This window comes from Chiloscyllium plagiosum, unplaced genomic scaffold, assembly GCF_037043375.1.
Source record: "Chiloscyllium plagiosum isolate Xiang-an unplaced genomic scaffold, Cpla_swu_hap1 HiC_scaffold_3, whole genome shotgun sequence".
NCBI classification, from domain to species: Eukaryota; Metazoa; Chordata; class Chondrichthyes; order Orectolobiformes; family Hemiscylliidae; genus Chiloscyllium; species Chiloscyllium plagiosum.
Window position 1 is genome coordinate 71,871,105 of NW_028270141.1, and position 16,499 is coordinate 71,887,603.

Here is a 16,499-nt window from a genome sequence, read left to right on the forward strand (position 1 = left end):
CGCCAATAAATTAGATGACGCAAATTTGCATCATGAGAATCAGAGCAGGTACCCAGAGACTGCAGCTTGCTGATTGTGCATCCTGGGCATCATCCAACTGTTGCTTCACAAATGCTCTTTGTGCTATGACCACTGTTCTCCTCAACCCTTCATCCACCCAAGCCAGTATTAGCAAGCAACTAGCTTCATAGATTATAATGCCATCCCTTGGATCAACTCATACATACACTACGTCAGCCCTTCCACATTTTCCTCTGCAGCTCAAGGACATCCACACCTGGGAGGCTGTCAATTTCTATGCAGTTCTTACCGAATACTTAGTGCACATTCACTGACTCCAATGAGTTATGGTCTACTTGTGGGTCACATTGGCTTTTAACACAGTGAGAGGCAGACAGCTTGTAACAGTGGGCAGCACTGAACAGACAAAGGGGTGGGCACAATGCTGTGTGGCACTGGGCTAGGTCAACATCACACCTTCAGAATGGGACAGCAGTTTATGCAGCAAAACCTCGACATGGATTAAGCAAACGGCCATATGTAAAAGTCAAAGGAGAGCAGGCCTCGGTGGGGGTCAAGATAGACTACCATTAGGTTAGGGGGTAATGCCACAGATAGTCAAAGGACTCATCTAATTCCAGTCCGTGAGGTTGGCTGGGGTCAGTCAAGCAGGCTGGGGATCCATGTCATCTTCATCCGGAGATTGGGCCACAGTCAGCTCTGCAGGTCAAATGGAATCAGTCTGGGGATAATAGGTAGGTCAAGGTACTGAGAAGACATCAGTCCAAGGGGGTGGACCAAGTTCTCATTACAATAAACAAAGGGAGGAACTAAGTATGATGGAAGAGCAGCTCGTGCTAATGCATGAGGAGAAGGGGTGGTGTAGTGCCCCCAGTGAGTGAGTATGAAGTGCAGGGGCAGGAAGGGTTGACTTTTGGAGGATGAAGTGATGGGAGGCATTGAGTGAACATGATTCATGTTGTAAGTTGCAGTCCATGAGCCTTGCCCAAAGGTGTGTGGAATGGCAGAGTAGCGATTGTAATGTAGTAAAGAGAAGAGTTATCATTTTTCTTTGGGGATTGCAGAATATCACTGACTATACTCCTACACTGTGGACATCCCTTTTCATCCAGGACACAACACTGACTTGGGTGACAGTTTGGATCCAGGCTGGCTTGGTCTGGTGTCTTGGCCTTCTGTGGCTCTACATGAGAAAAAAAGATTTCTGTCCTCTCCATCATCCCACCTCCCAAAACCTCTGCAAAATAGGGTGTGAGCTTTCCCTTTCTCTGAGTTGTCATGAATGTGGAGGCTCTGATATGACAGAGTGAGGACCAATCCTGGCCTGTTGAGTCTGAAGTGTTGTGCAACTGTGCTCTAAATAGTGTGCCAGAGGTGAGAATGCCAGAAGATCGCAGCAGTGTCATGTACTTCTGTCTTTCGCATCAAGAAAGGCATCCAAGAATCCAAGTGCATGAGGTAATGATGTAAAGAATGAAAAACTACATGAGAACAGTCACTTCCAGTCATGGTGGACGGAGCACCATGAATCCCACAATGATAAACACTACAAGTGAAAATGAATACATTCTGACCCAGTCTTGGATAATTTTCTAAACATTGGAAACAACACCTTGTAAAATCATCCAAACGTTACTTGTAACAATAGCTACTAGAATAAAATAGTCAAATCATAACAGCAGCACAAAGGATGAGCAATGTCAAATGAAGAGAAATGTGATAAAGAAGCAAGGTTATTGTGCATTATTCTGTTGAGCACTAAGCTGTATGCATCTTAACAAGAATGTACTTGCAATGCTGCTGCAATAAATTCAAATATACTTTGTCCTAGTTCCAAGAATATTATGCCTTCTTGGTCCTTTGGGATTGAGGTGAATTGTTTCTGCTCTAGTTTTCTGGGTTCTAAGACAGCCAACAAATTGAATGCTTGCTCCACCCAGATGTCGGGTGGGTGGTGTTTGGAGGATCAAATAGATGAGTTGGTGGAGGTTTGTGCACCCTCACTGATGACTTGACATTGCCTCTGCCTGCCTATACATTAGGGTCTAATTCTCAAATGAACTTCCTCCACTTTGGTCAGTCACAAGTCAGGAATGCCGATGGGTTAACAGGGATGTCTGACCTCTTCACAGACGCTCTGAGGAAATACCTAAAACGTTCCTCTTCCCTGAAAATGCTGCCTTAGCCAGCAACACCCATAGGTCACCAAAAAAATCATACAAATTATAAAGCTTGGTTATTTACTTGGAAATGGTTGTAGATGTGGTAGCCTAGAATCCAGCTGGAAAACTGAGGGAGCAAGCCTATACTGCAGCAGTTTAAGAGGCATTGGGACATTAACTGGTTCAGTGCAATATTTCCAGTTCAATCTGGAGGAAGCCAATCAGAATGGCTCCATCAACGGAATTGGATGAGATGTTAACTTGGAGTCCTTTCCAAGGTTAAACTGAAAGATGTATTGAGGGGTGTGAGGTCCAGGTTATTGAGAGCTTTGGGTAGGAGAGGCCTTCAGTTAGACTTAGGATGAGTCCAAAGCAGCCCATGAAGAGAGTGTCAGATCCACCTCCATTCGCAGGTAAAACACCATCTCAGGGAGGCAGGGGCTGATGGGTATAAGACTGCTGCCATGGTAGTTGATTTTATATAACCCCACTACCTCCCCTCACCACCTTGAAGCTTCCCCCTTTGAGTTCTTGAATGGAACCCTTTGAGTTCTGTTAATTCCCCAATCATCAAATTGAGCAATCACTGTTTGAATGGAATGTTGGGTTTATACTTTACACAAAACATTTAATGGTGAGATGAAGTAGGCTCAGGGCAAAGGATGATTAGAAATTAATGGAAATAATGTACTTGTAATGTCATAGTCTGTGAAATAAATGTGGCACATTTGATACATTAAAAATGTTATATTTGCACACTTTAGGGGAAAGTGAAGTAAATTTTGAAGTATGTATTGTACTACATATATGTTCTCATCATAGCTGAATTATCCTTATTAGTGACTGCAAAGCCTTCTCAATTTTAACCTAATGAATCAATTAATAAATAAAATGGCGTAATTTGACTGGCATTTCAGTCAATTAATTTCCAACTTTGTATCAGGATTGACCGGAGTACTACAGACTAATGCAATTCACACCATGCAAAACGACTACTTTTCAAGCATGCATTCAGCAAAAACTTTAAGTATTCACATTTTTATCAGTAGTGATTCCGAGCAAAAGAAACATTGCACAAATGATGCAACTGAAAATACATTTAAAGTTTATGCACCTTTTTATGGAGTAACACAAGACAGGGAATTGGAAAAAATATAATATGGCTCTAAGCATCACTTTTACTGAGGAAATAATATTTTAAGTGGTTCTTTTATCGTTACAAGCATGAAATTCTGGATCAGAAACTTGGCTACCAATCCTAATGGAGCAAAGCGTAAAAAAAAATGCTCTGAACAACAGATTGTTTTTTGTTTGGAATCATAGGAATCCAACACTAATTGTCCATTTTCAATCACCCTGCAGAAAGTGGTGCTGAACTGCCTTCCTGAACTGATACTTGGGTCAAAGTGCACCCATTGTGCTGTTAAGAAGAGAATTTGGCTGATTGCCCGAAAGAAGTGGCAATATTTTTCACAATGGTGTGTGACTTGGAGGGGAAATTGCAGGCTGTTGTGTTCCCATGCATCTGCTGCCCTTATCCTTCCAGGTTAGTAGAGGTTATGGTATTGCAAGGTGCTATCAATGAAGCCTTGGTGAGTTATTGCAGTGCACCTTGTAGATGGCACCCAATGCTGCCACTGTGCACCAGTGGTGGAGGTAGTCAATCATGGCATTGGTGGATATGGTGCCAATCAAGTGAGCTGTGATGGTGTCAAGCTTTTTCAGTGTTGTTGGAGCCACACCCATCCAAACAAGCAGACAGCATTCCACCGTAATCCTGATATATGCTTTGTAGGTGCACAAGGCAATGGGGAGATGCAAGTTGAATAATCCCCTATGAAATCCCAGTTTTTGACCTGCTCTTGTGACTACAGTATTTATATGGCTGGTCTACTTCAATTTCTGGTCAGTGGTAACCCTGCAGGGATTTATCTAGTTGAGGATTTGCCGATCATAATACCATCTAAGTTCAAAATTAGATTCTCTCATATTCATTATAAATGTTTTCATTTTTAGAATCATTTCCATGACAAATGTTTTCATGTCAGCAAAAGTTTGATTATAAAATATATATATACTGTAGAGCTTTGCTCATATTCCCTCTGGTGATGCTAAGCACGAAAAGTGGTTTGTGGTCAGTGAAGCACTTCTAAACTCATGGTTGCCCTATAATCAGTGTGAAGAAAAGTAGATCGCTCAAGTCTTAGCTAGTGTTAGAATTGTTTGGCATAATTCTACTTTAAGACACAGACTAGGTAAGTTAAACACATTCACCACCTTCTTGGCATTAATACTGAGACATTTTGAGGCCTGGATACTATTGCCTGTGAGATATGGTGGAAACTGGATAACCTGCTTGTTGGTTTGTTAGTCATGGCCAAGCAAGATATAAACCAGGTTCCAAGACTGGGTGTCTGGTCAGCACTGAAGAGTATGAGTTAAAAAGTGGGATGCTGGAAAAGCACAGCCGGTCAGGCAGTATCCGAGGAGCAGGACAGTCAAAGTTTCGAACATAAGCTATTCGTCAGGAATGAGAAGAGCTCATTCCTGATGAAGAACTGATGCTCGAAACGGCGACTGTCCTGCTCCTTGGAAGCTGTCTGACCGGCTGTTTTTTTCCAGCACCACAGTTTTTGACTCTGATCTCCAGCATCTGCAATCCTCACTTTCTTCCACTGAACAGCATGAGGTGATCCTAGAAATGGGTGCTTGTTCAGCTCTTTCTGACCCCACCAGAGATATATTTTGAAGGGTCTCCATTGGTCGCTTTAAGGATCATACCCAAAATGGTGGCAATTGGAATACATTAATTAGTATGATGACTAGTGAACAAACATCATTTTTCAGGTCATTGTTACCCTGTTTATAGCCAGCAGGGGGCACTGGAAATCAATCCTGTTGTGGAAGAATGTGACCTAGAGGCAGAAATGGTCCGATCTCTGTTCAGCAAAGCCCTGTGCACATCAGCTGTCTTTTTTTTGATTGGATATCATGTTTCAGTTATTATGCCCTGGCTCTTTCCGTTCCCAAGGTTTTGAATGTACTCTCACAGCTAGCAGAATTGTGTTCCTTTTTGAATATAATTTTAATTGGAATTTCTTCTACTTTTTCTAAGAAAAATTTATTTTACTAATGACTGTATTTGTTCTTTATTCTTTTGCTGAAATCTATTGTCTTAATTTAGTGTTACTATTTTCCACCTGAGCTTTCAGTGTCCAATGACATTGGTAATGATATTGTCAAATCAAATTTCAGTGACCATTTACAATCGCTTTCTTTTTATTCAGGCGCTCAGTCTGAAATAATCGCTAACAATAAATAGGAAATAACTGAAAAATTATTGAAATTATGGAACACAATTTAGCTAGGCAATTTCCATTCATCATTTCATATTAAACATTGACTTTAAATTTACTGACACAATGCAATATATTTTGAAGGCAAATCATCCAAAATTTTCACTAAATGTCTACTTTATGTGATCTGTTGTGTTTAGAAGAGTGAGGAACAGTTTAACTTTTGCAGCGAGTCAGCATCAAGCATATGCTGATCAGGTTTTGTACTGGTATAGAATATAGTTCAAGAATAAGGCTCAACTTCCTAATCATGGAACTGCATGGAACCCTAAAAATGCCTTACAGCATAATAGCAACATTTTCCATCTATATAGTAGCCTACCAAGTACTGCAAGTACTACAACTTTCTGTTTAAGTCTGGACGGTTTTATGCTTGGTGTCTTGCCCAATGGAAGTTAGGCTCAGCTGTCTCAATTTGCTTAATAGACTACACTAGTGCCAGTAAAATCAGAAAATATTCACTTCATCTATTTAAGTTGGATTCAAATGCAGATTCAAAATTTTTAATATTATATTGCTCTGTAAAAACATGCAATTGCATCTATATTTCAAAATATTACATCTCTCAAAAAACAAAATGCAATTCTTTTTCTTAGTCCACACTGCAAATCTGAAGGCAGACACAGCACACAGGTATCATGCACTTTTACCCCTCTGGTAGAGGCTGTGGCAGGCTTGTATGCCCCCCGTGGACAGCCACCAATGCCAGTTTCCCACCATCGTCGACGTTGGATTTGAATTGGTTTTGCCATCTCTGAACCCTCATCGTATTGTTGTTCATAGAGCTGTCTGTTGAGAGCACAGTGCTTCCCCAAGAAACCTGGTTTACAGATACAGGTCCCTGTTTGGTCACACCGGAGTGACATGGAACCGATGGGACTGCACAGACATGGCATGCAAACCTTCTTTTCATGGTCCCACCAGCAGTTGGGCTTTAAAGTCCATAGAACAATACATAAAAGAAAACCACAAGATGAAAGCATAAGCAAGTGACCAAACAAACATGAATAATTTCAAAAAAAAACCTTCAAAAATCTGTGGATGCTGCAAGTCAGAAACAACAACAGAAATTGCTGGGAAAACAGCAGGTCTGCCAGCATCTGTGGAAAGCAGAATTAATGTTTTTGCTGAAGTTCTGAAGAAGGTTCACTGGATCCAAAAGTAAACTTTGTTTTCTCTCCACAGATGCCGCCAGACCTGTTGTGTTTTTCCAAGAATTTCTAAATAATTTTCAACTCTGACCCAAACTGCTGTAAGATGAGCAAAGACCTGATAAGCTCTCAATAACAGAATAAGCAGAATTGAATGGCACTTTGAACAGATTTCAAGTTATTCAAAACCCACAGAACTATAGTAAAACCTTAGCATTGATTGATTTCTTTCAATTTTCTTTTCATTTGTTTTAGTCCCACAGATTTTAACGAAAGACCTTCCATTTCTATAGCTCTGTACACAACCGCAGGATATCCCAATGCACTTTATAGATAATGAAATATTGCCACTGTTGTAATGTTGGAAATATACTGCAACCCATTGTTGATTAAGGTGTAAGAACCAACAACCTTCTAGTCTCCTGGGTATGCTGCTCTGAAATGGTAGATTTGCTGTCACCATCCCACCAGGCTAGGGACCTACAGGGTTTGATTAGATTAGACTCCTTACAGTGTGGAAACAGGCCTTTCGGCCCAACAACTCCACACCAACCCTCTAAGGAGAAACCTACTCAGACCAATTTCCCTCTGACTAATGCACCTAACATTATGGGCAATTTAGCTTGGCCAGTTCACTTGACCTTGGTTTGCTTGGTTAGTACAGTAGAGGAAAACCTCTTGATAGTCTAATGAGAAGATTTTCTAGCCTTAAACAAGACATAATTCATTGGTGTATTGACATTATTACAGAATTTGGATTGTGAAATTTTAGTTTGTTCTTTCAACAAGCCCATATGACTCCATCATAATAGGTGCTGATTAAGGTAGTCCTCAGCATCAACCCTTTCAAACTCATTTGCCCTTATACAGCAAGGGGTACAGAGAGTGAGATAGTGATGCTTCTTCTGGTGAACTCCTCATTTTAACTTTATTGCCAAAAAAAACTGAGAACTTCCAACTTTCTATGAATGTAGGAAAATAAGGGACAAATAATTGTTAGAAAGCTGTAAGTCTGGACCTCATGGAAGTAGGCAGTATACGGATGTATATATGTAGGTAGATAGGCCATTTTGGATACTTGCGATGTTTGGACCGACAAAAAGAAAAAAAAGAACTCTACTATTCAGAACAGTCCAAATTTTAAATGTAATCGTGTAGACAAGTATTACCCACTAACTAATATAATACACATTAAAATGGTGATCCCATGTTCCTGATGGGCAGCAACATTCAAGGAGAATCCAAGCCATTGAGATTACAATGTTGTTTTCCTCAGACTGAATGAGCTCCCTTCAAGCATAATTTCCTTAGTCAGATTTAATGTACTGAACTTTTGTGACAACTTACACTTGAAAACACTAATTATTTTTCCAAGTCAAATTTTATTCAAACGCTTGTCATTCCAATCTTAAATTCATTACCAGCTATCAGGAAATTATTGACATAAAATACCTTTGAAAAATATTGTAATTTACAGGACTGTCTTTTCCAATTTTTTAACTCCTAACTTAAGGCTTCCCCAAGAAACTTTAAAATATTGATTTACCAGTTGCGAAAATGAAAGAACATAGAAAAACATCAATATTCAACTTATCAAATTCAAAAGATATTCTAATATTAAATAGCAACAAACACATTGATTGATTTACAGATTTCTATAAATTTGCTCATAACCCGGCAATGAAATGTTGGGAGCTGTATAAAAATTTGGTTAGGTCACAACTGGAGTACTGTGTGCAATTCTGGTGACCACACTATAGGAAAAATGTGATTGCACTGGAGGAGATGCAGAGCAGATTTACCAGAATGTTGCCTGGGTTTAGCTTTGAAGAGAGGTCAGATTAGCTCAGGGTTTGTTTTCTTTTGAGTTGAGAAGGTTAATGGTGGACCTGTATAAGATTATGAAGAGCAGGGACAGGATGGATAGAAAGCAACTATTCCCCTTAGTTGAAGGGTCAATGACAAGGGGGAACACTATTAATGTGAACAGTGAGGTTTACAGGGAATTTGAGATAAGTTTTTTTTCCACACAGAGGGTGATGAGTATCTGGAATGTATTGCTGGGATGACAGTAGAGGCAGGTGACCTCACAGCCTTTAAAAAGTACATGGATGAAAACTCTGGGTCAAGTGCTGGATAGTGGGACCAGTGTCGATTCAGACTCACCATTTCAGATTTGATGAGCCAAAGGGCTTCTACTTTACTGTACAATTCTGATTTAAGTGCAATCATACAGAAAGTATTTAAATGCATGATGTACTATAGTTGAGTATAAATTGGAGCATGGCTGAGAATTATAACACAGGTCAGTATAACTTATTAATCATTGCATAATATCATTGCAGTTTTAACACTGATACATTTCTGATTAATCACAAATTAAAACTACAGTGCTTAAATGAGGCTTGACAATATTTCGATATTCAGCAGAGCCAACACAGCGCATGGTCTACTGCAGGGAAAACAGGACATGGGATTAAAGGCAGAAACAAAAACAACTGAAGGTACCAATGTATAGTTGGCCCTGGTTCTTCATGTGATTTGAACTCAATTATTTGATACAATCAGAAGATTCCAACGCTACATAATTTAAGTATTGCAAGGTAACTGGAAATATATATGAATTTGTCAGTTGTATGGAACTATTGCTATGTTGAACCATTAAATAAATTTCAAAATTCCCTTGCATAATGTTACCATATAAATGTTTAATGTGTTATCAAACTGAATTGTTATTTTACTAGTAATTTTAACTATTAATTTGAATTTGATTCAAATGGCATGAAAAATAATTTCAATCAAGCTATAACCAGTCCACAACAGTGGACATGATCTTGCTACTTAAACTAGGATCCCATTGCCATCACTCTCTGGTGACGTGGCTAGAATATGCAGAGTTAGATGGGATTACTGTGAGTGCTTTGTAACTAGCTGGTCTGAAAGTCATGAAAAGCAATCTGTGGGGCCAGCAGGAGATGAGAGACTGTAAACTGGGGAAAAAGAAACTGACCTGCTCATTGGATATCATCTAAATGTGGGTTTTAGTTTCATCCTTCACAAAGTCAAGATGTCTTTTTCCTTTCAAAGAATTAGTCATCAATTCATGATGCAGATGGTGTTGGAACAGTGTAGGAACTCGCACCCTCTCAATATCATGGATTTTGGAAATGTAAAATCTGTTTCATGGAAAACCCTCTGGCACTGCTGTTACCCAGCATATTTGGATTCTGACAGATTACCAGATTGTTTTTGTCAAATCTGTTACTAATATGCCAAGGACAGCTGTGAATTTTCTGTTACTTTAATTCTATCCTCAAAGGAAATCATACCTTTTAATTTACTCTCTGGAGACAGAATTGTAGTTATAAGAGATGTCGAATACATTTGCTGCTGAAGTGTTTGCATTTCTATAAGCAATACGTACCAAACAATGATCACATTGTCTTCCTACAACATTGTGTTTGCACTGGCACTGTCCAGTCTGCTTGTCACAGAGCTCAGCAACGGATCCATTGACATGACAGTCACAGGCTTGAAATAAACAAAATTGGTGTTATTACAAAATAAACTGAGCACTTTTGTTTCAGCAATTATGCTTAAGTTGAATAAAATCACACTTCATATGTCTATCCATGTTCAGGTGATAGCACTCAGAAGCTTCTAATTTGTATTCCAGCCGAGGGTCACACAAACTGATGTATTAAAGCTAAGAATAAGAATGAAATTATTTTCCGATGAAAAACATATAACATCCCTAATGACCTTGTGTTATAACCTTAGTGTCAATGTGAACTGAATCTGTCAGAGTAAATCTCAATAATTACTTCAGTTGTCTGATATCTGACAGCCTGGCAGAACTGATCCCAAAACTATTTTTTGTGCCCAAATCAAGAAATCAGGTTGTTAGAGATAAAGGATAGTCCATACTGTCTAATACAACCATATCTCTTTGCCAGTTATGACTGGTGTCCCTACTATAGGAAAGATATGAAACTTGCAAGGGTTTACAAAAGACTTTCAAGGATGCTGCCAGGGTTGGAAGGTTTGAGCTATAGGGAGAGGCTGAGTAAGCTGTGGCTGTCATCTTGGAGTGTTGGAGCCCAAAGAGTGACCTTATAGTGGTTTATAAAATCATGAGAGGTATAGATAGGACAAATAGACAAGGTCTTTTTCAGGATGAGGGGGTCCAGAACTAGAGGGCATAGGTTTGAAGTGAGAGGGGAAAGATTTAAAAGGGATCTAATGGGCATTTTTTATGCAGAGGGTGGTGTGTGTATGGAATGAGTTGCCTAAGGAAGTGGTAGAGGCTGGTACAATTACAACATTTAAAAGGCATCTAGGGATACATGAATATGAAGGGTTTAGAGGGATATGGGCCAAGCGCTAGTAAATGGGACTGGATTAATTTAGGATATCCAGTCAGCATGGATAAGTTGGACCGAGGGGTCTGTTTCCGTGCTGTACATCTCAATGTCTTTATAACATCTTTATAGATATTGAGGAACAAAAACACATTTGAAAGTGCACTATCATTTGGCCGTTAATACTCCCCATTTAATATTACATTGAGGACACAGAATTTGTCGAAGGCATTAGATAGTAGGGCTATAATGCAAATACGTCACAGAGAATTTGTTTTCGTTAATGCTCGTCTCTCTGTAAATTAAATGCTTTAAAGTCTGGAATATTAACAACTGAGATATGATGGTCTCAGTACAATTAAACATGTGTCAAAGTAGTGCTTAGCTTCCGTTCAATTAAAAAAAAAGACTACATGCCTTTTAGACCTTGAATGCTTTTTCTACTTGGAGGGCATGAATTTTAAATTTGCAGAGCCATCCAATCATAATTATTGACTGATTTTGGCTAAAATGAAAAGAACAGGTGGATTTTACAGGCTGGTGAATAGAATAGGTTTTAAAAATAATGGAAAACTCATCCATCACAGTAACTATGCAAAATGCAAAAATTATTTCCTCGCATTGGAGTCCAAGACAGAGACATTCCCTTCAGTCCAACTCATCCATGCCAACTAGATATTCTAAATTAATCTAGTCCCATTTGCCAGCACCCGGCCCATATCTCTCAAAGTCTTTCCTATACCCATCCAGATGCCTTTTAACCATTGTAGATGCACCCATCTCCAGCATCCCCTCTGCCAGCTCATTTCATACACTCTGCATGAAAAGGTTGCCCCTCAGATCTCTTAAATCTTTTCCCTCTCACATTAAACCTCTAGTTCTGAACTCTCCTACCTATCATGGGGAAAAGACCTTGGTACTTTCCCTATCCACTCATGGTTTTCTTAACATTTGTAAGGTCACCCCTCCGCCTCTGACTCCAGAGAAAAAAAACTCCCATCTTTTCAGCCTCTCCCTATAACTCAAATCCTTCATTTCCAGCAACATCTTTGTAAATCTTTTCTGAAACCTTTCAAGTTTAACAACAGTCTCTGTCCTTTTGCCTATCCTGATTTCATATTAAGGCTAACACATTTTCCAAGTTTTCTCACATTAAACAGCAACATATTTCTGTTTTCATTTAACTTGACCATATAGCTGGGTCAGTTGTCCATTTTTAATAATAAAAATGGTATAATATAAGTAACTAGTTGTAAGTGTTACAAAATATTGAAAGTATCTGCATATGTGAACATATTGTTGTGACCTCAGAATTTTCCAAATTACTTTGTAATCAATAAATCACAACAAAAATACATTATTGTTTAACAATGTACCTTGAATCATGACAACAGTTTTTAATCAAAGCTATTATTGAGGAGTAGAAGCTACAATAATGAAAAATGCATGGATCATTGCTTGCTTTGATGCTGTCAAGGATTTACTAATGAATCTGAAAGTTCTAACTGGTTTATTAAAAGGAAGTATGACATGTTGTAAGCAAAGTTACAACTGATTCCTGTGCACACAGACTTATTTTTTTTATTTTAATAACATCAGTTTCTTCAACAGCTGACAGAATAATATAATCAAAAGGAGACATGGGGCAATTTTCATGGCATTTTTAATGTTCGCATTCCTACTGTAATTAGAAATATAATAAAGACATTTTCATTCAAACAGCTGTGAATCCTGCTGAGATTTGAATACAATGAGTTCTAGACAGTCAAAGCATAGCAAAGGGACAGAAAATTAGCAATTTGGTTGCTGTTGTTTGGTTTCTTTTGTGGATTTTTTTTGCAGTTGACAGCTCTTTGAATTCTCTAACAATAGAAGGAAGGTCACAAATGATAAACCAGTTTGGTTGTGTGCTCTGGTTTAGAGATAGCTTTGAAAATATAATATAAATAATAGTGAAAGAACACATGGATCCCACTGTTCATATTATATCACGCTGATTTATCGGCATACAACAACACAAAAGATAACAGCACAGAGGCATCCTTTATTTTGATTTTTGTTGCTCATTGTGGCAGTGGCAAATTATCTCATCCAGGTGCAAGCTCATTAATGGCACCAATCGTCAACTCAGATGGTCCAATGATTTTAAAAGATTGGCCTAGCTGCATTGAATTATTGTTGCAGAATACATTACCATTTGAAAGCAACAAATAAACAGAACAGAGCTCCAGCACCACATGCTCAGGATAGTGACCCATGTGCAGCAGCCCATAACACAGTTAATAGGAAACTGAAAAACCTGCCCAGGATGGGAATGGCATGGAGTGGGCTCAAGTTTTGATAAATCATAAAGCACTTCAACACAAACACCATGTCAATTACTCTTTTAACCTCCTTTGGACCCTGTTCCTAGTTAATAACAAGTTAAATTTCAGCCACTTCACAAAACTGTTTTGACTTCAACTAAATGTATTGCACACAAAGTTAAATGAGGAAGTGTTTAGTAGCCCTGATAGAGTGCATTATAAACATGATCTATTACTTTTAGATTTAAAAAATCATAATGGATCAGAGAGGCATTCTAAGACAGTTAAGTATTTATCAAAAATACAATGTATCTACCTAGAGCTTTCTCCATTAGAATAAGAAGCTTGTGAGCTGAAAGAAGCAAATGGTTTCAACATGCAACGGTTGGGCATTTTCAAGTGGAGCCAATATGTTACTTGCACTGTGGATGGAAACACTTTATGCTGACAGAAGTCATCACTTAATGAGTAAATCTTGTTCTTTCTCATGCTGTCAAAGTCCATGGGGATGACTTTCCAATATGTACTCCTGTTTGAAACCTTCCCTGCTGCAAGTTCTGACATGCACTTTCCGAATCAATGTTCCCAATTGCAATCACAAACATTGTACAATAGACAGTGTTTCAACTAAAGGCTAATTTGGGGTGCTTCATTACTCATCACTTTGATTTTTTTTTCACCACTGGTTCTGAATCAATTAAAATTTAAAATACAATCCAATTTAAACTACTGCTACAAACAATTACACAATGAAATTTGATCAGCAGTGGGCCATTTGGCCCTTTCATTCTGCTATGCCATTCAATAAGGTCTTGGCTGATCTGTGTGTTTCAAATTTCACATTCCTGACAAACTTCAAAACCTTTGATTTCCTTACCCACCAAGAAACCATCTACCCCACCTTAAAAATTGCCCTGCCACGCTCATATTTTCCACCTCACAAACCACAAGTTTACTCTCCAATCCATAAGATGAGGTGAGATAAATGGGCCTCCTCCAGTCTATCAGATGAGTAATCCACATGTGTCCCTCCTGGGCCATGCAGGATTTACCATTATAAAAGCATGAAGGTGGAGGATATCTTGTTTAATTCTAATGTTATGCAGCCACATTTTGTTTTAAGCTCAATAGTTTAAGTACATTTAAAACTATTTCAAATCAACACCTACCTAAAGATTATTTTAATTTGTCATATTTCAGAAGCAAATACCAAATCAAGGATGAAAGATACTTACGTCGGCAATTCCGGGCTACAACAGCATCTCCAAAGAAACCTTCAGCACATTGATCACAGAACTGACCAGACACTCCCTCAATACAACGAAGACACTCTCCTGTCAATGAATTACAGCTGCCAGGTACAGACAGATCAAGGTTATAGTTGCATTGGCAGGGTTGGCATAATCCACCTGGTTTGTTGGGGCGTCCAAAGAAGCCTTCAGAACACCTGGTTAAGAAAACCATAATTCAAAATTAATTTTCTGAATATTAATCATATCGTTTACATGTAACATTATTTAAAATTCAGATATTCCCAAAATTGGAATTGCATGGCGTCATCGTCTCCTAATTACAAAGTTCAGGTTTCAAAGAATTCAACAAGAGTCCAAATCTTCACAAAGTAGCAAACATAGTTGGATCGCTGCTTTTGAATCGACTTGACTACCCTGCATCTGCGCTCTAAATTTCTTGGTCCAGTTCTGATGCAAAAAGCTCTATAGATGTACCGCGTACCTTCAATGCAACTGAATCCCCGTAGTGTAGGATAGTTGGAAGAAGCCAAGCCCAACCTCATTTCGACAACACTGACTGCCAAGTTCCAGTGAAGAGTTTAAATGTCACAAAGTCTCATTGAAAGCCATGAGAGAAGGTAAGTGCATGAGGTAAGTGGGTGAGAGGGAAGGGGGCTTTACTGGCATTAAGATAGCACCTAGAAGGAACCCAGAAACAGACTTGTTGAAAGCCTATACGGGACCCAAGAGGAATCACACTGTTCCAAAGAATTAGATATTGTTGTGAAATAAAATGCTGCAAACATTTCAGGGAGATATTACAATGACATTGTACACTTTGGGAAAATGGGCTACAAAGTGAGATTAATCTATGCCTATTCCTGTGATGCAGCTAAGTCAGCTTATCTGGCCAACTAATGTTACAGTAGCAAGAAATGGGAAAAGAACTGGAGACTGATAATGAAGAAATATCACACTCACAGTCATCAGCTCAGATACTGACACTACACAGACTTCAAATGCAAGCTCAAAAACTGCACATAATGAGAGACTGGACATGAATAGCCTAAAAGAATAAGGCAAATGTTAATCCACTGGAGGAAGAGGATAATGGCAGCGAGCACCTCCTGAGTGAAACAGAGACACTATGCACACACTGGTCATTGTTGAGGTGGAGACAGGAGAAACACACCCTGCAGACTCTGGGCTGATATGATCTCCTGCAGAGATCCCTCCTGCCATTCACCCCTCAGTGTCTTTATCCTCAGCTATGTGGATCATATTTCAGGCCAAAGGGGTCAGGAACTAATCCACACATGACTTCTCAAAGAACTCTGCGAGTCATAACCAAGGCCTTCACCCTGTGCCACACTACTACTCAAAGACAACATTAAAAAGTGGTACAAACCTTAAAACACTTCTACTAACATCGCACCTGTCATTAAAAATCAATCAGCAACTGACCTGGGCGTCATTGAAGATTGTTATAAAGAGCACTGGGTCCTTCCTCCTGCTGAATGGAGGTTCAGCTGTGCATAGTTAAAAATACTGTAGGCTGTTAGTTGGAACATTTAGATCAACAATAGCACTGCTAGCATTAAATCAGCATCACAGTCTGCCAACAGCTTTTATTTCCAAACCACATTCTCTTTACCCATTGCTAAGGTAAGTTCTAGCACCACTTTGGGAAAGTGAAAACACAAAATGCAGACCCTTTTCTCGAACTATAACAGCACCCATTCCACTAAAAAATATAACACAATGTAGCTTCATTTTGTGGTATTTTAATCATAAACATGAAATATAGCAGGGCATTCAAATTCTATTAACCTATGTTTTAACTCTATTCCATTAACCTGTGATTTTTTAAATCTACATAGCTGGATTAACTTGTTTTTTCCTTTGAAATA

General features: G+C 38.9%; 1 protein-coding gene across 5 annotated transcripts in view; it reads right to left on the bottom strand.

Moving 5' to 3' along the window:
* Positions 1-16,499, bottom strand: part of lama2 (laminin, alpha 2) — a 385,009-nt gene that overhangs the window by 151,673 nt on the left and 216,837 nt on the right. For 3 of the 5 annotated variants that reach the window (XM_087980423.1, XM_087980419.1, XM_087980414.1), the window contains exons 19-21: positions 14,593-14,804; positions 10,115-10,221; positions 6,190-6,471 (exon numbers count right to left, since the gene is read on the bottom strand). In XM_087980423.1, coding sequence (XP_087836549.1) covers positions 6,190-6,471; positions 10,115-10,221; positions 14,593-14,804 — 601 coding nt within the window. The remainder of the gene's footprint in view (positions 1-6,189; positions 6,472-10,114; positions 10,222-14,592; positions 14,805-16,499) is intronic. The other 2 variants (XM_087980433.1, XM_087980426.1) reach the window with 1 other exon arrangement.